General features: G+C 42.3%; 1 protein-coding gene across 3 annotated transcripts in view; it reads left to right on the plus strand.

Annotated features, from left to right (window-relative positions):
- birc2 (baculoviral IAP repeat containing 2) overlaps window positions 1–22,522 on the plus strand; it is a 40,512-nt gene that overhangs the window by 13,247 nt on the left and 4,743 nt on the right. For all 3 annotated transcript variants that reach the window (XM_048533038.2, XM_048533036.2, XM_048533037.2), the window contains 5 exons: window positions 1,770–1,851; window positions 1,965–2,010; window positions 16,205–16,447; window positions 17,740–17,994; window positions 18,745–18,789. In XM_048533038.2, coding sequence (XP_048388995.1) covers window positions 1,770–1,851; window positions 1,965–2,010; window positions 16,205–16,447; window positions 17,740–17,994; window positions 18,745–18,789 — 671 coding nt within the window. The remainder of the gene's footprint in view (window positions 1–1,769; window positions 1,852–1,964; window positions 2,011–16,204; window positions 16,448–17,739; window positions 17,995–18,744; window positions 18,790–22,522) is intronic.

A 22,522-nucleotide genomic window follows, 5' to 3' on the forward strand; every position in this document is an offset into this window, starting at 1 on the left:
TCAGACTGTTTATCCGCCATTCAGTTGTGGATGATAAGAAACTTCCTCCAGTTGAATATAGTGTAAACTAAAACCATTGTATTGAACCATGCTGAAACATTATTCCCTAGCTACTGGCTCCATCCTTCCAGATTTAAAAAATCTGTAATAATGCCAGACTGTTCTCAGCCTTTGTGTTATTTCATCCCTGAGAAGAGCTTTCAACCTCATTCGTCTGATTGCCTATTTCCAGCTGTAAAATTATCTGACTTCGTGTCTGTCCCAGGTTATCTTTTCCTGAAGCCCTCACTTTTATATCTTTTCACATTGCTGAATTTAACTGTTCCAGTACGTGCCTGCCTGCTTTGCGACATTCTAATTTATGAAGCTTGTGGTCCTCAAACTACAATACTGTCCATGTTTTCTCAATCTGAAAAGTGCTTGGGCACATATGGAGACCATTTGGTCCATCACGTCTGCACTGACTCTCCAAATGAGCATTATGACGTTTTGCTGTTCTGCTCTTGCACACTGTGTTTCTATTTAAATAATTGTCTAATGCTCCCTCCTGAATGGAACCTTACTCCATCACGCTTCCAATGCATTACAAACACAAATTATTTGTGATGTGAGTTTTCTCTCTCATCATATTTGCTGCTTTTTCAAATCACTAAAATCTGTGCCCTCTCATTCTTAATCCTACGTATCTATTCTATCCAGCCCCTCATGATTTTTAAACCTTATATCATATTTCCTTTTGACTTTCTGTCTAGGGGGAATAGTTTCAATCTTTCTGATCTACCCTCAACCAGTATTTCTCATTCCTGAAATCGTGTCTTTGTAAATCTCTCCTTTTTTTTGCACTTTCTTTAGTGTGTTCATGTCCTTCCTGTACTGTGGCACCCAAAACTGTGTGCAGTGCTCCAGCTGGGATCTAACCAGTGTCTTGTACAAGTTCAGCATAATCTTATACTTTCGCCTGTATTAATAAAGCCTAACTGAAGAATGAGCAGCATTCTGAAAACTTGTGACTTCAAATAAACCTGTTGGACTATAACTTGGTGTTGTGTGACCTCTGACTTTGATTTATCTTATTCAAGATTGACTTGTCATTTGTGCACTGTTATCCTCCATCTTGCAATGAAGATGTTGCTATGAGCGAAATGTTTCCCCATTGGCACTTGATCTATTTGGCCCACCTTTTTTATTTATTTGTTTTTTACGAATCCAGTCCAAATGTACATTCTTCTTTGTTGGACTAGACATATACTGCTGTAGGAAATTCTCCTGAATGAAATTGAGTACAAACTCCCCACTCAACGCACATTACAACTTGCAGAAATCCTATTTATCCATCGCCTCCCTGCTCAGTGACTTACAATGGCTCCCAGTCAATCTCAGTGTTTATTTTTAAAATTCTTCATGAAAATAAGATTTGTGTTTAAAATAATTTAAAATCTGCTTTAAAAACCTTGGTTGGTTAGTCAGAGCCCTTTTTTTCTTTTTAAAATGCTCCTGTGAAAAACTGAGACTTTCCTTTTACATTAAAGGGGCTATAGTTAAATCCTGAAAGCAATTTCAACATCCTAATTAATGTTTGAAATTTATGGATTCAAAAATATATCTGCTGTGGGGATAAGGTGTGTGTATATCTGTTCCTTGTAAATTTTTTAGGAATTAGTTTAATCTGTTTTAATGGAGAAATTGTATGGTCATGCCACTTTTCTGTCTCATTCCATATTTGATATTCTGTACAAATCTGGCTTAACTTGCTGCTTTATTCACTTCAGATGTGAATATCTTCTTCAAGAGAAGGGACAGACATTTGTACACCAAATCCAGACAAGATTTCCAAATCTATTTGATCTTCAGGTAACAGCATTTCTTTACAACTGCTGCAGAGTAGTGCCTGAAGTGATGATTTTTTAAAAAATCTGTTTATCTCCCTTTCAACATTGTGAAATTTTTTCCATCTTTCTTTAAAGCCGCATTCCAGTTCGGATGACATTTTGGAGGAAACTCAGAACGCAGGTAACTTGGTGGACCTTGGGAAAAGAGGAAATTTTAAAAAAAACTTATTGCAATTAAGTTATTTTCTATTCACCAATTATAGCTTACTGACTTTCCTTTAGCCCATACCATACAAAATGTAATCGTTTTAATCGGAGCAGACTGAGAGTCTCGTCTTTTGTGGAAATTACCTGGTCTCTCTTTAGCTGTTTATGCTGCACCTAATTAATTTGGAATCTTGTGTATCTTTTTGTACTCTTCATTCTTTCCTTGGTTTTCTGTATGATCTTGTTTGAGAGGAAGCTAACAACAAACTGTTAACAATTACTGTGCTTGAAAACTTGTCAATGGTTGTCGCTGATAAAATGTTATTTCGTTCTTTGTAATGTACGCACTACTAAAGGTGGTCTGAACAACCAGTTCTCCAGGACTTTTGTTAGAACAATAAGATGTCGAGCAAACCAGGAAATAATTAGACTTAGTAATGTGTAATGGACAAGATTAGTTAATGAACATGCAATAAAGGATTCTTTAGGTAAGCGTGATTGTAACATGACAGTATTTGTGGTTGGCTGGCTCGCCAAGCTGATTCATTGCTCTGCAGGCGTTTCAACACCCTCATCAGGATCAGGTTCACCAGAGAAGAGGAAAAGAACAAACAGTTCCCATTCCTGGACATCAGGACCAATGGGGAATTCTTAACAAAGGTATACAAGAAAGCCACACGCACTGATCAAACACTGAATTTCAACAGCAACTACCTAACACACAGACGAAGTTGCGTGAGAACATTATTTAAACAGGCAGCAGCACATAATTATGCTAAAAAGAAGATTACCTTTTCCAAGTGTTCAAAGACAATGGATACCTGAAAAACTGGGTCAGAAGATGCCTATTACTTGAATGACACCAGGAAGATACTACCTTACGTCAAGAACACATCTGAACTGACCACTAGACTCCTAAGACCACTGGGCATCAGAGTAGCACACAAAACCACATGAACTCTGTGCCAACAGCTCTCCCAAACCAAAGACCCGCTACCCACTATGGATAGGACCAATGTCATATACAAGATTCCCTGAAAAGACCACGACAAACATTGCATTGGACAGACAGGAAGGAAATTAACCACAACTGGCAACAAAAAGACATGACTAATACTCCTTCATCTCCATCCACGTGGGTAAGGAGAACCACTAGTTCATTTGGACAATACCAGGATCCTGGGATAAGCGAAGCAGAGACAAGCACGGGAATTCCTAGAAGCCTGCTTCGCTTCTCCAGTAAGAAGACCATCAACAAAACAGAGCTAGACCCCATATATACTCCGTTGTGAAGGAAAACTGGAAGTGAGGTAATCCAGCTTGACAAACACCAGAGTTTAAATACCAAGCGGGAAAACACGTTTAGCAGCTCATCGGAGGCTGCACTGATGTTACCCAGTAGGGTAATGAAATGTTTGCGGACAACAAACCAGCTCGGTGTGCCAACAAGCCACAACATCATCAACCCAAGCTATAAATCTACTCTCAAACCTTAATAGTATTTTATGTTCATTAGAGAGAGAGAGAAAGAGAGCAAGATTTGGGTCCGAAACTACTGTCTTCGACCTAAACGAAGGGATGTACAAACCTATGAAGAAAGCTGGTTGCAGTCGGCATAGGTTTAAAGATAAGGTAAACAGTGGCAGACATTCTGTAGCTGTCATCGTGTATATGTCACTTATTGAAAAACTCTTGAAGGCTGAGCCATCGGTTGCTCACTAGGGTATTTAAGAATAGATTCAAATTGAAAATGGAGGTAAAGATTAGTCCTCAGCTAGAAAATTAGGACAGTTGAGAAATGATAAAAACTGCATAAAAATGAAAGGGTTTTTTTTGTTATTTAAGCAATAGGCACTTTTACAACTCTATGAAAAGAAAGAGTAACTGAATTAAGCATTGTTCAATTAGAGGATCAATTGAGGAAGTAATTGTGAGCATGTCCAAGACATGAAATATTTATTCACTGTCTCATTTCATGTTAGAACATTCCTAAAGGTACTACAATAATAGCAGACTGTGAGAGACAAAGGCAGTGGGAAAACCAGGTAGACTAAAGGACACCAGTACACCATACCCTGCTTGTAATGCTTCAACATTCCCTACTTTTTTTGGAAGGATTGTGGCAGTCTGTAAATCCAATTCCTGTATTCTCGGAAGGTAGAGATAGAAAGTAAGAAGCTATAGGGTGGTTCACCTAGAATCTGTAATTGGGGAGGGAAAATAATGGAATCTATTATTAAGGAAGCAACAGCAGAAATCTAGAAAATCATTATATAAATCAAGCAGAGCTAACATGGTTATAGGAAAGAAAAATTGAATTTGATATGTTTACTGGAGATTTTTTTTAAAGGATGTACCAAGCATGGTGGATAAAGGGCACAGATAGAAGCATTTGCTTTGGATTTCCTAAAGGTCTTAAATTTCAGTGTGCAGGGTAAGATCTGGTAGCATTAGGGTGATTATATTGGTATGAATAATACATTAGAGGGTTCGAGATACCCTCATGTAAGAACCTGATAAAGCTCGTGTGCAGTTCCACCAAATTACTAGGAAGGCAGATTATTGCAAATGACATTAAAAATAAAAGGAGAGCCTTCAATAACTAAACATAACTACTGAGATGAAACTTTATAGGTTTTATGTACTGTTTCAGTTTCCTTACTGAAGGATGGATACACATGCTTTTGGCTGAATTCTGTGAGGGGTTTGTCTGGTGAGGAAAGTTTAGGACTGTGTTAATGGAAGATTAAATAGAATAGGAGTTGATTGTGGTCAAAACAAAAAAAAATTGAGGGGTTTGACTAAGTAGACCCTGAAAGCCTGTTTCCCCAGGTGAATAACATTCCAGAATTTTGGCCATCGTTTGAGAATAAATATTTCATATGCTGAGGAAGAACCTCTGTTTAGAGGGCTGTGAATCTCAGAACATCAGGGGGAGCTACTTTCTTGAACCACTGTAGTTTTTGTGTGGGTGTATTCAAAGGGTATTCCTAGACTTTAATCCAGTGGTAGCGAAGAAATGCTGTTTGTATTTCCAAGACAGAATGCTGTGGCTTGGATGGGAGCGTTTCAATGCATTCGTGGGACTTGGGTATCACTGGCATGGCCAACATTCATTGCCCATCCCCAATTGCCCAGAGAGCAATTGAGAGTCAACCACATTGTTTTGGTTTAGGTCTGGAGATACGTGTAGGCCAGACCAGTTAAGGATAGCAGATTTCCCTCCTTTATAGGACCAGATAGGTTCTTGCCTGACAATCGGTAATGGTTTCATGGTCATCATTAGACTGTTGATTCTAGATTGTTTTTGAATTCAAAAACAGTCTTCTGCCATGGTGGGATTCCAACCTGAATCTCTGGCTTAACAGTCCAGTGATACTATCACTAGGCCATTGCCTACCCCTGCTCGCAGGTAGTAGTGCTTCAATTTGTCTACTGCCCATGTCCTCTTTGTTGCTGGAGTTTGTACATTTGAAGGTTTGTTGAAGGAATCTTGAGTTGCTACAGTTCATCTGAACAATACAACAGCAGTACAATCTGAACTGTCAAAAATAACCAGATCCCTTTGTACTGCATTTTGGAGTGTCTCTCCATTTAAGTAATAGTCTGCCTTCTGATTCTTCCCGCATGGGGTCATGTTTTACTACATTAAACTCCATCTGCCAAGATTTAGTCCAGACGCTCAAACCATTTATATCCTTTTGCAGATTCGTTATGTCTTCATCACAACATGTTCTTGAAACTAAATTGCGTCAGTACCCCACCACCATACCCAGTCATTAATATAGATAGTAAATAACTGAAGTCCTGGTATATCTTTCTTTATAACCTTTCTAAAAACTGCCCATTAATTCTGACTCTGTCTTCTGTATATTAACCATTTCTCGATCCGTGCTGAAACGTTTTCTCCCATACCTTGAGCTCCTATGTTGCGCAATAACCTTTAATGCCTCACCTTGTCAAATGCCTTCTGAAAATCCAAATATACAACTTTGACCAGTTCTTCTCTTACATCTGTTTCTATCCTCAATGAACTATATCAAATTTGCTAAGCGTAATATCCCTTTCATAAAACCATATTGACTTTCTCTTAGATAATAAAATGTGAGGCTGGATGAACACAGCAGGCCAAGCAGCATCTCAGGAGCACAAAAGCTGACGTTTCGGGCCTAGACCCTTCATCAGAGAGGGGGATGTGGGGAGGGAACTGGAATAAATAGGGAGAGAGGGGGAGGCGGACTGAAGATGGAGAGTAAAGAAGATAGGTGGAGAGAGTGTAGGTAGGGAGGGGATAGGTCAGTCCAGGGAAGACGGACAGGTCAAGGAGGTGGGATGAGGTTAGTAGGTAGCGGGGGGTGTGGCTTGGGGTGGGAGGAAGGGATGGGTGAGAGGAAGAACCGGTTAGGGAGGCAGAGACGGGTTGGACTGGTTTTGGGATGCAGTGGGTGGGGGGGAAGAGCTGGGCTGGTTGTGTGGTGCAGTGGGGGGAGGGGATGAACTGGGCTGGTTTAGGGATGCAGTGGGGGAAGGGGAGATTTTGAAACTGGTGAAGTCCACATTGATACCATTAGGCTGCAGGGTTCCCAGGCGGAATATGAGTTGCTGTTCCTGCAACCTTCAGGAATAATTTAAACCAAGGTTTTGCATCCTTCTTCACAGGGAAGGACACCATATTTCGAGGATAATAATCACGGTGCTTAAGGCAGAAATATCTTGTAACAGCCTCGACCATAAGGATCAAAGTATTTGACAATCTAGTGGGACTAAAGGCAGCCAAATTTTCACAATCTAATGGCCTGCATCCCAGAGTTTTCAACGAAATGGGGGCATTGGTCGAAATATTCCAGAACTCACTGGAAAATGACAGAGTTCCTGTGGACTGGAAAACTGTTAATGTCACACGCCTGTTCAAGGGAAGGAGACAGAAAACAGGAAACTATTAACCTATCAAACCTTCTTGGGAAAATGTTAGCATTTAAGGAAGAAATAGCAAAATATTTAGAAAAGCTTAACACAACCAGAAAGAGAGAGTCAAAGATAATGGGAACTGCAGATGCTGGAGATTCCAAGACAACCTTCGGGTGGCATCATTGTGGCAGTGCAGGAGGCCCATGATGGACATGTCATCAAGAGAATGGGAGGGGGAGTGGAAATGGTTTGCGACTGGGAGGTGCAGTTGTTTGTTGCGAACTGAGCGGAGGTGTTCTGCAAAGCGGTCCCCAAGCCTCCGCTTGGTTTCCCCAATGTAGAGGAAGCCGCACTGGGTACAGTGGATGCAGTACCCGGTGCGGCTCCCTCTACATTGGGGAAACCAAGCGGAGGCTTGGGGACCGCTTTGCAGAACACCTCCGCTCAGTTCGCAACAAACAACTGCACCTCCCAGTCGCAAACCATTTCCACTCCCCCTCCCATTCTCTTGATGACATGTCCATCATGGGCCTCCTGCACTGCCACAATGATGCCACCCGAAGGTTGCAGGAACAGCAACTCATATTCCGCCTGGGAACCCTGCAGCCTAATGGTATCAATGTGGACTTCACCAGTTTCAAAATCTCCCCTTCCCCCATTGCATCCCTAAACCAGCCCAGTTCATCCCCTCCCCCCACTGCACCACACAACCAGCCCAGCTCTTCCCCACCCACTGCATCCCAAAACCAGTCCAACCTGTCTCGGCCTCCCTAACCGGTTCTTCCTCTCACCCATCCCTTCCTCCCACCCCAAGCCGCACCCCCCGCTACCTACTAACCTCATCCCACCTCCTTGACCTGTCCGTCTTCCCTGGACTGACCTATCCCCTCCCTACCTCCCCACCTATACTCTCCTCTCCACCTATCTTCTTTTCTCTCCATCTTCAGTCCACCTCCCCCTCTCTCCCTATTTATTCCAGTTCCCTCCCCCCCATCCCCCTCTCTGATGAAGGGTCTAGGCCTGAAACGTCAGCTTTTGTGCTCCTGAGATGCTGCTTGGCCTGCTGTGTTCATCCAGCCTCACATTTTATTATCTTGGAATCTCCAGCATCTGCAGTTCCCATTATCTTTGACTCTCTCTTTCTGGTTGTGTTAAGCTTTTCTAAATATTTTGCTATTTCTTCCTTAAATGCTAACATTTTCCCAAGGTTTGATAGGTTAATAGTTTCCTGTTTTCTGTCTCCTTCCCTTGAACAGGCGTGTGACATTAACAGTTTTCCAGTCCACAGGAACTCTGTCATTTTCCAGTGAGTTCTGGAATATTTCGACCAATGCCCCCATTTCGTTGAAAACTCTGGGATGCAGGCCATTAGATTGTGAAAATTTGGCTGCCTTTAGTCCCACTAGATTGTCAAATACTTTGATCCTTATGGTCGAGGCTGTTACAAGATATTTCTGCCTTAAGCACCGTGATTATTATCCTCGAAATATGGTGTCCTTCCCTGTGAAGAAGGATGCAAAACCTTGGTTTAAATTATTTGCTGCTCCCCATTATCCATTCCCAAGTTGGCTCCAACAGTCCCACACTTAGTACAACTGCTTCCTTTTTATATACTCATTGAAGCTCTTGCTATTTGATTTTATTCTCTTGCCAGTTTTATGTTCAACTGTTTTCATGGTTTATCAACTTTTTATTCACTTGTTGCTAATGCCTAAAAAAAACTCCCAATCCTGCTGCCTACCACTAATTTTCACTGTTTTGTACGCCTTAGTTTTTTGGATACTTTCCTTGACTACCATGGTTAACCACATTTCATTCATCTTTGAATCCTTTTTTAACTAGAATAAATTTTTGCTCAGTGTTATGAAATATCTACTTCACTGTATGCCACTGCTTATCCACTGACTTCCCCCTTTTGTATATTTTCCCAGCTCACTCTGCAGCTCTTTCTTCAGATCTCTATAGTTGCTTATATTGAAGTTGAGAGCACTGGCTTGAGATCTGAGTTGCCCCCCCCACACACACACAAATTGAGTATGAAATCAACCATGTTGTGATTGCTGACCCTTAGAAAGCCTTAACTGAGATCTCTTGTTAATCTTGTCTCATTAATACCTCTTAGATCTGGCAACTCAAGACTGGGCATCAATGAGGCACTGTGGACCATCAGCTACAGCAGAATTGTGCTCCTGCACAATCAATAAACTCATTGCCTGGTAAATCCTGCACTTGACTGTTACCATCAAGCCAGGGGATCAACCCTGGTTCAATGGAGAGTGCAGGAGGACGTGCCCGAAGATGAAGTGTCAGCCTGGTAAAGCCACAAACAGGACTACCTGCATGTCAAACAGCATAAGCAGCAAATGATACAGAGCGAAGGTGATCGCACAACTGACAGATCACATCTAAGCTCTGTAGTCCTGCTACATCGATTAAACAAATCCAATGGAGGAGAAGGCTCCACAAATCTCCCCATCCTGAATAATGGAAGAGCCCAGCACATCAATGCGAAAGATAAGGCTGAAGCTTTCGCAGCAGTCTTCAGCAAGAAGGGCCAAGTGGATGATCTGGCCTCCTCCAGTAGTCCATATTATTACAGATATCAGTCTTCGGCCTTTTTGATTCACTCTACACGATGTTAAGAAATGATTGGAGACACTGCGTACTGCAAAGGCTATGGTCCTTGACAACATTCCAGCAATAGTACTGAAGATGTGTACTCCAGAACTTGCTGGTCCCCTAGCCAAGCTGTTTCAGTACAATTAGAATGCTGGCATTTACCCAACAATGTGGAAAATTGCTCAAGTATGTCCTGTACATAAAAAAAAACCCAGAAACAACTGCCCCATCAGTCTACTCTCAATCATCAGTAAAGTGATGGAAGCTGTCATCAACAGTGCTTTTGAGCAGCCCCTCCTCACAGTGCCCAGTTTGTGTTCCACCAGGGCCACTCAGTTCCTGAGTACAGCTTTGGCTCAAACGTGGACAAAAGAGCTGAATTCCAGAGCTGAGGTGAGAGTGACAGCCTCTGACATCAAGGCTGCATTCAAACAAGTGTGGCACTAGAAAAACTAGAATCAATGGGTATCAGGGAGGAAATATCTCTGGTGGTTAAATTTAGACCTGACACAGAGGAAGATGGTCATGATTGTTGGAGGTCCTTCATCTCAGGTCCAGGAGATCTTTGGAGGATTTCATCAGGGTAGTGTCCTTGGCCCAACCATCTTGAGCTGCTTCGTTAATGACCTTGCCTCCAACCTAAAGTCAGAAGTGGAGATGTTCACTGATGATTCTGCAATAGTCAGCCCCATTCGTGATTCCTCAGATACTGTAGCAGTCTGTGTCCAAATGCAACATGACCTGGACAATATCCAGGCTTGGGCTGACAAGTGGCAAGTAACATTTGCACCATACAAATGCCAGGCTATGACCATCACCAATAAGACAATCTAACCACCACTCTTTGGCATTTTGATGTTTCAGTCACTGAATCCCTCACCGATCAACACCTTGGGAGTTACCACTAAACAGAAACTTGACTGGACTCGCACAAACACAGTGGCTGCAAGAGCAGGTTACAGGCTGGGAGTGCTATGGCGAATAACTCATCATCTAATTCTCGAGCCTGTCTTCCATCTAGAAGACACCAGTCAGGAGTCTGATTAGAATGCTCCCCACTTGCCTGGATGAGTGCAGCCCCAACAACGGTCAAGAAGCTTAACACCATCCTGGATAAGAATAGAATAGAATCCCTACAGTGTGGAAACCAGGCACTTCAGCCCAACAAATCCACATAAAACTTAATGCAACCCCCCCCCCCCCCAATAACCCACCTAAGCCACATATCCCTGAACACTATGGGCAGTTTAGCATGGCTAATCCACCTAACCTGCATATCTTTGGACTGTGGGAGGAAACCCATTCAGACACGGAGAATGTGCAATCTCCATACAGACACCCCAAGGCTACAATCGAATCTGGGTCCCTGGTGCTGTGAGGCAGCAGTGCTAACCACTGAGACACCCTTTAAAGCTGTCTGCTTGATTAGCACTGTATCCACAAGCATCCATCCACACACACACACACACCCCCCTCCCATTTGATGCTCGGTAGCAGCAGTGTATACAATGTACACGATGCTGTTTAAAGAAATTCACCGAAGTTTTTCAGACAGCATCTTTCAAACCCATGACTACTACTAGAAGGACAAGGGCAGCAGATATGGGAACATCACCACCTTCAAGTTCCCCTCCAAGCCACTCACCATCCTGACTCGGAAATATGTTATCATTCCTTCACTGTCACTGGGTCAAAATCTGGAATTCACTCATTAATGACATTGGGTCACAGCAGGTGGACTGCAGGGTACAAGAAGGCTGCTCACCAACATCTCCTCGACAACTAGGGAAGGGCAATGAATGCTGGCCAGCCAGTGTCACCCACATCCAGCAAAAATGAACAAAAATTTTAAAAATTAAACATTATTAGATCCAAAATAACAAAAACAAAGTTGCTGGAAAAGCTCAGCAGGTCTGGCAGCACCTGTGGAGGAGAAAACAGTTAACATTTCAGGTCCAGTGACTCATCTTCAGAATGATGGTGGCTGGGAAAGTGTCACTTTATATGCAGAAAATAGGAGGTGGTTGGGGTAGGGAGTAAACAACAGGATAGAGCCCAAAGAGAGACAAAGGAGTTGCTAACTATCAGGATGGGAGGGTGAATAGTTGTTAATGGAGACTTGATGACTGACAACAGTGAGTGAGTAATGGCAGGCCATGTGGTAACAAGGCCTGGTGTGTGGGGTAGGGGGGGCTGGGACATGGGAGAGTTTAGGCCCTAAAATTATTGAACTCAATATTGAGTCCAGAGGACTGTAGGGTCCCCAAGCGGAAAATGAAGTGTTGTTCCTCCAGCTTACGTTGGGCTTCACTGGAACGCTGTAGCAAGCCAGAGACAGATGTTGGCCAGGGAGCAAAGTGATGCATTGAAGTGGCGGGCAACAGGTAGTTCAGGGTCTTTTTTGCAAGAAGAACGTAGATGTTCTGCGAATCAGTCGCCAAGTTTACGCTTCATTTCCCCAGTGTAGAGGAGACCACATTGTGACCAGTGAATGCAGTAGACTAGATTCTTGGAAGTGCACGTGAAGTGTTGATTCACCTGGAAGGTAGGTTTGGGCCCTTGGATGGTGGGGGGGAAGGTAAATGCGCATCTTGCTGGAGATGGCACCACCAGACACACGTTCCCCTTCCCTTGTCTGCCTTACTCAGGGACCCCCTCCGGAACACCCTGGTCCATACTTCCTTCACCTCCAACACCTCCCCATAGCCCTATAGCACCTTCTCCCTGTAACCGGTGAAGATGCAACACCTGAACACTTACCCCCACCCATCTCCCTATTTTCTGCATATAAACTGACATTTTCCCAGCCACCATCAGTTCTAAGGAAGGGTCACTGGACCCAAAACATTAACTGATTTTTCTCCTCCACTGATGCTGCGAAACCTGCTGAGCTTTTCCAGCAACTTGGGTTTTGTTCCTGATTTACAGCATCTGCAGTTCTTTTGGTTTTTAGATTCAGAGTAACCTGTTCCCAGTTAAATTATGCAACGTACCGCTGTACGAAGCAATTTCAGTATTGTATAAATTTCCCTTATCACCCTTGCCCAATCGGATTTGTCCAATTAATGTGCAGATTAATATCATCCGTAATAATTGTATTGTTTTCTTACAAGACTCCATCATTTTCCATATTTTTAAAATGCTTTTATCCCAGTGAGGTAACTGTTTGGAGTCTTCTAAATGCCTCCCACACATGACTTCTTACTTTGATTCCTTGTTTTCATCCAAACTGATTCCAGTTTGTGATCTATTGCTCTTAAATCACTATTCACCACTACCCTGTTATTATATCTATTAACAATTAACAAAAGGGAACACAGAAGAAGTCTGGCGAGTACATGTCCACAAATCGCTGGAGGCTGTATTGCAACTCAGCAGGTTAAAGAAGATGCCCAAAATCTATTACCTCATCCGTTTTCCTATTCCTCCAGATTGTCAGCTCACATTGAATATTCCAGTTCCAAGTCCTGGTCACCCTATGACCACACTTCCTTAATAATTATCAAATTCATGTCCAATTATTTTGATGTGTCATGGCTCCTCTACCTTGTCACAGATGCTATGTGCATTCAGATAAAGATCATTAAGCTTTGACTTTTAACTATTTTTACTTGTAATTTCTGCACTGTTCTGCATATGTTTTCTGACCCCACCTGTCTCTCTAATTACTTTTCACCACCTCATTAGTCTACATCTGTCCTGTTTTTAGAGTATCTAAACTTTCCTTTAGTTTATTTCACCAGGATACTGGTCTTAGCATGACTTGAATGAAGACCATTCTCCTTTGTCTCTCTCGCGCCCCATCTCCCTCGTGTGCACGCCCCTGCATCTCTTGCCCCCGCCCCACTTCTGGTGCAGTGCTCCATGAATTGGAAACCGTTCCTTCTGCAGCAGCACATACTCAGGTCGTGAATTTCAGAATCTAATAGGGGGCTATGTGTTTTCTTTAAAAAAAACACCCTTGTTACTTAGTTTTAAACTGGTGTAGTTTCACTTTTTTTACGCCTGTCTGCCAAAGAGTACAGTTTCTGTCTATCTATTCTGTCTAGACTTGTGATTTCATGCATCTCTAGCCAAACTCCCCTCCGCTTATCTAAGACCACCTCCTTAATTCTGTTTGCACCCTTGAAGTCCCTTAGTTCCAGCTTCTTGTGGATTTTTTGGGCATCTTCTTTAACCTGCTAAGTTGCATTACAGCCTCCAGCAATTTGTGGACATGTACTCGCCAGACTTCTCCTGTGTTCCCTTTTAAAATTTTATCCTCCATTTTATATTTGCACTCCTCATTCTTCTTGCCAAAATATATCTGCAGGTAGATGAGAGTAAACCGGTTGGTGTGGTGTATATGGATTTCAGCAAGGCGTTCGATAAGGTTCCCCACAATAGGCTATTGTAGAAAATGCGGAGGAATGGAATTGTGGGAGATATAGCAGTTTGGCTTGGAAATTGACTTGCTGAAAGAAGACAGAGGGTGGTAGTTGATGGGAAATGTTCATCCTGGAGACCAGTTACTAGTGGTGTACTGCAAGGTGTTGGGTCCACTGCTGTTTGTCATTTTTCTAAATGACCTGGATGAGGGCGTAGAAGGATGGGTTAGTAAATTTGCAGACGACACTAAGGTTGGTGGAGTTGTGGATAGTGACGAAGGATGCTGTAGGTTGCAGAGAGACATGGATAAGCTGCAGAGCTGGGCAGAGAGGTGGCAAATGGAGTTTAATGCAGACAAGTGTGAGGTGATGCACTTTGGTAGGAGTAACCGGAAGGCAAAGTACAGGGCTAATGGTAAGATTCTTAGTAGTGTAGATGAGCAGAGAGATCTCAGTGTCCATGTACACAGATCCTTGAAAGTTGCCACCCAGGTTGACATGGCTGTTAAGAAGGCATACAGTGTTTTAGCTTTTATTAATAGAGGGATCGAGTTCCGGAACCAAGAGGTTATGGTGAAGCTGTACAAAACTCTGGTGCGGCCGCACTTGGAGCATTGCGTACACTTCTGGTCACCGCATTATAAGAAGGATGTGGAAGCTTTGGAAAGGGTGCAGAGGAGATTTACTAGGATGTTGCCTGGTATGGAGGGAAGATCTTACGAGGAAAGGCTGAGGGACTTGAGGCTGTTTTCATTAGAGAGAAGAAGGTTGAGAGGTGACTTAATTGAAACATAAAATAATCAGAGGGTTAGATAGGATGGATAGGGAGAGCCTTTTTCCTAGGATGTGACGGCGAGCACGAGGCGGCATAGCTTTAAATTGAGGGGTTATAGATTATAGGGCAGATGTCAGAGGTGGTTTCTTTACTCAGAGAGTAGTAAGGGAATGGAACGCTTTGCCTGCAACGGTGTAAATTTGCCAACTTTAGGTACATTTAAGTCGTCATTGGACAAGCATGTGGACGTACATGGAATAGTGTAGGTTAGATGAGCTTGAGATTGGTATGACAGGTCGGCGCAACATCGAGGGCCGAAGGGCCTGTACTGTGCTGTAATGTTCTATCTGTCGTATTTCATCAGCCAAATGCCAGCCAATGCCACCAGAGTGTCAGTGTCCATTTTGTCTCTCTTTCTCCATCTTAAGTTCACAATACCTTCCTCAAGTTCTGTATCCTCTGCAGTTGAAACTTACTCTCTTCATTCAAGCCTTTTTTCATTCATGGGATAGGTGTGTTGTTCGTTAGGCCAGCGTTTATTGCCTATCCCTAATTATCCAGAAGGCGGTTCAGAGTCAACCACATTGTTGTGGGTCTGGAGTCACATGTAGTCCAGGCCAGGTAAGGGTGGCAGTTTCCATCTCCATAGGACATTAGTGAACCAAATGGGTTTTTCCTAACAATCAAGTGGATTCATGGTCATTTGTTAGACCCTTAATTCTGGGTACTTACTGAATTCAGATCTCACCACCTGCTATGGTGGGATATGAACTTGGGTCCCCAGAACATTATCTGGGTACCTGGATTAATAGTCTGGCAATAGTATGTTAGGCTATCACTTCCCCATTGACTCTACTTAAATAGTCCATATTTGTTAGAGTACCTGCTAATTTGGTTCTAGATTGTTTCTGTGAGCTTTCCACTACTGAGATTAAACTAGCTAGTCTGTTGTTGCTGAATTCATCCCTGCACTGTTTGAATAACAGGTAACATTTTCAACTTTGCTGTCCTCTGTTGCTACCCCTGTGTCTAAGTAGGATTGGATGATGATGATGCCTCTGCAAGTTTTTGCTGTTACTGCCTTTCAGGATCCTGAGATACATTTAGCCTGGTGATTTCAACTTCAAGTAAAGCCAGCTTTTCAGTTAATTCCTATCAGATTTTAGCCCATTCAATGTCTTAATTACCTCCTTCACTATGAAGTTGGCAAATTTTCTTCCTTGGTAAAGACAAATAGATAGTATGCAGTTAATACCTGAGCATGTTGTTTGCTTCTCATTGGCCCCACCTGCCTATGTAATCTGATCCTTTGAGCCCTGCTAACAATCTGATGAACTTTATACTGTACTCCCTCTAAGTACGCTGTATGCTTTCCTAAATGTCTTGTGCTGAGTTTCATTGTTTTGAAAGTCTTTAAATTCTAATTTATTTAGGATGCTTCTTGGAGTTTCTTTATTTCTTGTCTGAAAAATGTACTTTACTGTATTTAATTTTCATAGTTGTTCATTTTGGAGTTGGGGAAAATCGATCCGAAGATGCAATTATGATGAATACGCCAGTGGTTAAGGGTGCTATGGAAATGGGTTTTGATCGAAGACTCGTGATGCAGACTGTTCAACGAAAAATCCTTACAAGTGGAGAGAATTACAAATCTGTTATTGAACTTGTCACCGACTTGCTGAATGCCGAAGATGAAGAAAGACAGGAAGACAAAGAAAGAAGATTGGAAGAAGCAGTTGAAGGTATATTTTAATTGTATTTGCCCTTTCACTGATGGATTAATTATATCATTTTTTTCAGACAGCTGCATCATTTGAATCCAAAATTTGAGTTTTTCATACTCTTAATCACATAAAGTAGTATATTTTTTTTATGTGGAGGTGCCAGCGATGAACTGGGGTGGACAAGGTCAGAACTCAACATGACACCAGGTTATAGCCCAACGGGTTTACTTGAAATCACAAGTTTTTGGAGTGCTGATCCTTCATCAGGTGAGATGACGAAGCCTTCTCCTAACAAAGGAGTAGCGCTCAGAAAACTTATTTTCAAACCTGTTAGACTATATCAGTGTCATGTGACTTCTGTCTTTATAATACATCACCTGTGCCTAAAATATGAATGACTTGATAATGCAGTTCAGTTGGTGAACAGTTCTTTTTTCCTAGATGAATTTTTGAACTTTGGTTACCATGTTAAGGTGCCTTAAGAACATATGGCCTATACATCCAGCTTTTTAATTTGTGCATTTTTGAATATATACTTTTTACTATGTACAAGTTGTTGATTTGTGGCAGAACGTTTTGTACAATACAAGAAAGCTGTTAATTTAAGATTTCAAAACATTTGAGAGAATGTAATTGTTTAAAATTACACTAAAATCCATCAACTTGTTTTTCAGTTGTACTCAAAAGTATCTTAAACCTCTTGAAGCAACAAAGTCAATTTGGACAGAGAATTTAAATGATAAAATCATCCAACCATCTTGCCAGGGAAGTGGCTGAATAATGCAGACTGGGAACGGTTCCAGATTTGGTTGTCAGTCATGCTGAATTAGCTGATTTGTTTTTTTTGCATGAGGTAGTGGTAGGACACAGTTTGGCTCATGTCAGTTTAGCTTAGATGAAAACCATTATGATTTGCTGCTTTTGCTTGCTTGTCAGCACCCTATAGAAAGCTGTCTATGGATAAGGACAAAGGTAATTTTGATCTTAGCTTTGACATTCATAATATAGTCTTTGCTCCTTAGTTTAGGTTCACACTGGTGAAAATTCTCTGTTCAGAACACAAGTGTGTCTGGTTACGTTGGTTCCTTCTAACAATTAGAGTTGGAAGAGGGCTGTCTTTGCGATTCCACCCCGTGGATAACTTTTGTTTTTGTATGCTGGCCTTGAATCATATCAGAGGACACAGCACTTGTATTAGTTAACCTAAAATATTCTGTGCACTTGTTACAGTGCTGTTTTCTAGAACCTAATATAAGAAAGCTGTTAATTTTAAGATTTTTAAACTTTGATTTTCCTTTCCCCTTTTGCAGATGATGTAATGTTGCTGAAGAAAAATTGTGCTGCTTTGAGTCAGAATTTGACAAATGTAGTATCCTTACTTGATGATCTAGAAACACGAAGTTTAATTGATAAAACGGAAAGTGAAATGATTAAACAAAAACATCAGACAAATGAACAAGCCAGAGAGCTGCTTGATACAATAATTCGCAAAGGAAATGCAGCTGCTGAGGCATTTAGAGATGTCCTTTTGGTTAATGAACCAGAATTACATGAGAGGTTGTATGGTAAGTAATTAAATATGCCCCCCCCCCAACCCACTAAACCCCTGGGACATAGTTATGTCTAATTCTGTGCAGTGTTCTGCTGTTGCTCTGAATTAAAATGTAATTGACTTTTTGCCAATATTATATATATATTCTTCATGGTTATAGTTTTTAATCGCAATGAGATGCTGACTGTGTAGGCTAATTATTGGCAAAATGTTTGCTGGCATAACTGATGCTAATATCCGAATAAGTGGATTTTTTATTTTTGAGAAAGTGAAGCTTATGCCTGGCTGCACACTACCTCTCCCTCTTTCCTTCCAGTTGATTTGGCTAAAATTTAACTAATGCAAGTACAAAATAATGTGAATGCTTAATGTCTTAAAATAGAAGCAGAAAATGTTGAATATGCTGTAGATTCATTAGTTTCTGCAGTGATTACTTTAACACCCCAGTTCTTCCTCACACACTTTGTTGCAGAGCCTTCAGTTGGCCTGCGCGTTCACCCCAACTCATGCTGTGTGTCTAAACATTTAAAGGCCCCCTTATCACTCATTTTTGGAAAGAATGCATTCTCTTTTTGTAAGTGACCCACTCTGAAACAGGATTAATTTCCCTTTTCAAGCCATTTCACTTTCCAACTTTTTGAACAGAAGATTTAGGAATACTTTTGCATCATAAATATGTTTATCTGTCTCTAGTCTGTACAGACAGATTTATTCCTGTTCTGTACTGCATATATATAAATCTCTAATCTGTTTTACATTTCAGTTAAAAAGAATTTGCCTTATTCAACATCATCATCTGATCTGATGGGTAAGTTTTTTTTTCCTTCACCACCACCACCTTCATGTTAGATACAACTATACTTCTACATTAATTATAAGCAAAAATAGATGTTAAATAATCTTCAGTGAAGGAGGACATACTGGGAGCAACAAGGCACACAAGGCTATGGGCAAAGCTCTGAAAATGTGATTAGAATTGTTAATGAAAATGTGATTAGAATTGTTAATTGGTTGTTTTTGATGCAGATTCAGTGGGCCCGGGAGTCTTTTTCTGTGCTCTAGTCCTCTGCGACTCTGACAGCATCAGGGATACCTGAAGCTGAGGTGTCAACCTGGTGAAGTAACAACACAGAACTACTTACATGCTAAATTGCAGTAGATAGGGCTGTCACTCCCTAACCAGTGGATTAAATCATAGCTCTGATGAGGGACAATTAAACAACTAACTGAGGGCTCCATAAATTTTGACCATCCTAGGTGATGGGTGAGCCTAACCCGAGTGAAGACAAGTCTGAAGTATTTGCATCAGTCTTTAGCCAATAGTGTCAACTAAATGATCCACCTTGGCCTCCTGAGATTCTTAGCATCACAGATAGTACTCCCATCCAATTTGATTCCATGTTATTGAGAAATGGCTGAAAGCACTGAATATTGTAAAGGCTATAGACACTAACATCATTCTGGTAATAGTGCTGAGGACTCTGTTTCAGTATGTTTACCCAAAGTTTGGCGAGATATTTCTTGACCAGTTACCACCCTATCAGTCTACTTTCAACAATCAATAAGAAGTTGGGAGGTGTAATTATTGATGCTGTGAAGTAGGACATGCAAAGTAATAATGCTCACTGGCAGTAAGTTTTGGTTCTGCAAGGGCCATTCAGACAAATTATTCTGTGTCCAAACATGGACACTAATGCTGAACCTCAGATGAGGTGAGAATGATTGACCTTGACAGCAAAGCAGCATCTAACCAAGTTGGCATCAAGAATCCCTAGCAAGGCTAGACTCAATGGACTAGAGTATGAAAATATGCTACTTGTTGGAATCCTGCCTAACACAAAGGAAGATAGTTGTGGTTGTAGAAACGTCAGTCGTCTCAGTCTTAGGACATCACTGCAGGAGCTAGTGTCATAGGCCCAATTATCTTCGGTTGTTTCATCAATTGCCTTGATGTTTACTGATTTGAATAATGGTTTAAGGCTGTTTGCAACTTCTCAAATGTCGAAGTAGTCTGTGTCCATATGCAGCAAGACCTAGACAACATCCAGGCTTGGGCTAGTAAATGGCAAGTAACTCATGCCACACAAGTGCGAGGAAATTAACATCTCCCACAAAAGGGAATCTTAACCGTTACCCCTTGACGTTCAATGGCGCTTCCATTGCAGAATCCTCCACTATTACCATGCTGGGATTTACCATTGACTGCTAACTGAACTGGACTGGCTATATAAATATAGTGACTACAAAACAAGTAAAAGGCTATGAATTCATCAGAATAATTTGTCTTCTGTCTCCCCAATGCCTTTCAACTAAATACAAGTTATATTGAGGAAAGTGATGAAATGCTGTTGACCTGCCTGGATAGTGCAGCTCCAACAATACTCAAAGCTCTGTAACTATGAAGAATCCCACTTGACTGGCACTACATCCACAACTTTCAAGATTCTCTCTGTTCACCACTGATGCATGGTGGTATCTGTGTGCACCACGTAGAAGATGCCCTCTGTCACCTAAAAGTACAAGATTAGCTGTTGCATTGGAACACCACCACCTGCAAATTTCTTTCCAAGCTGTACTGCATCCTGAATTAGAACTATATCAGTATGCCTTCATTGTTGCTGTGTTAACATCCTGGAATTCTGCCAGACTGCGCTATGGATATCTACATCCTAAGAGTGCACCATTTCATGAAGACAGTTTGGCACCACCATCTGGATGGCCATTAGGGAGTGTGGTTAAGTGCTGGCCCGGTCAGCAGGAACTACATCCTATGATGAGCCAAATAAAAATCAGACTATAACATCTATGATTTACTTAGCCTTTTTGCAGCAGAGAGCGGTGCGAGCTGGGCGGACGTGAAGCCAGGGCAGAGAGGCAGGTGGAAAGTAAGTGAGTGCTATTTAAGTACTTGACTCGAAGCCAGCGGGTCCTTTTTGCAGCGGAGTGCTATTTAAGTAGGTGTGTTCTTAGCCCCAGGTCCTACACGGTACGGCCCCCCTCCCACCCTCCTCCTCCAACCTAATTAAGTGTCCACAGACTCACAGCAAACACACAAGGGCTGAGGGAAGTGCCTGGTGAATAAAGTGCAAGTTTTCGGTGAAGAGGCTCAGTGTGGAAATTATGCCACTGTTGAAGAGGGTGAAGACATGACTGCCAAGCTGATTCAGTGTGCTGCATGCATGATGTGGGAGGTCAGGGACACTGATGATGTTTCCGGCTCCTATAGCTGTGGTAAGTGTGTCCACATTCAGCTTCTGAAGGAGGTTGTTGCAGCACTGAAGAAGGAACTAGATGACCTCAGGCTCATCTGGACAGGACTTCAGCAAGGTCACTACACAGAGGATACCTGAAGAGAGAAGGGGGATGTTGATGACAAAGGAAGACATGAATGAAGTACAAGAGACCCAAGGGGAAGCACCTATTGTAAACAGGCTGACTGTTTAGGAAACTGCCGAGACAGACGATACTGCCAGTCCAAGAGGTGGACAGGTCTGCGAGTCAAAAATTGCTGTAGAGGTAGAGCTGAGAAGTCAGACATCACAGAGCTGTGGTAATAGGGGACTCAATTGTGAGAGGGACTGACAGGGGTTTCTACAGCAACAGGCGAGATTTGTGGATGGTGTGTCGCCTTCCTGGTGCCAGGATCCAGGACGTCACCGACAGAGTGCAGAGAATCCTCGAGGGCGAAGGTGAATAACCAGAGGTGGTGGTGCATGTCGGCACTAATGATGTCGGGAAGAAAAGGAGGGGCATTCTACAGCGGGACTTTAGAGAACTTGGAAGAAGGCTGAAAAGCAGGACTTCCAGGGTGGTTATCTCTGGTTTGCTTCCAGTTCCTCGGGCTGGAGAGGGCAGGAACAGAGAGATAATGGACCTGAACGTGTGGCTGAGGGACTGGTGTCGGAAGCAAGGATTTAAATTCTTGGATCACTGGGGTATGTTTTGGGCTAAGAATAAATTGTACAGGAGGGACGGTTTGCATCTTAATAATCGGGGGACCAGCTTCCTGTCAGGCAGGTTTGCCACTGCAACACAGGTGTGTTTAAACTAAGTAATGGGGGGAGGGGCCAAACTGGAAATTTAAGAATGAAGTTAAAGGGCGAGAATAAGAGAGGTTAAGAAGGACAACAGAATCAACAGAGCAGAAAACTCAAGAAGGGATCGTACAGGATGGCCAAGTGAAAAAGGGATTGATAGGAAGGGTGAGGGGAGAAACAAATTAAAAATATTATATATGCTTCGTACATTCATAAGAAATAAGCTGGATGAGCTTGAGGCCTGAGGCTCAGTTGGAAGTTGACAAGTATGATGTTGTGGGGATAACTGAGACGTGGCTTCAAGTGGACAGGGCCTGGGAAATGAATTCAAGGCTATACGTGCTATCGAAAGGACAGAATGGTGGGCAGAGGGGGTGGGGGTAGCCCTGTTGGTGAGGAATGATATTCTGTCCCTTGCGAGGGGGGACATAGAATTTCTCAGCTCTATCCATACTGACTCTGAGGGTAGAAAGACCCTAATGGGAGTTATCTACAGGCCCCCAA

Source organism: Stegostoma tigrinum, chromosome 6 (assembly GCF_030684315.1).
Source record: "Stegostoma tigrinum isolate sSteTig4 chromosome 6, sSteTig4.hap1, whole genome shotgun sequence".
NCBI classification, from domain to species: Eukaryota; Metazoa; Chordata; class Chondrichthyes; order Orectolobiformes; family Stegostomatidae; genus Stegostoma; species Stegostoma tigrinum.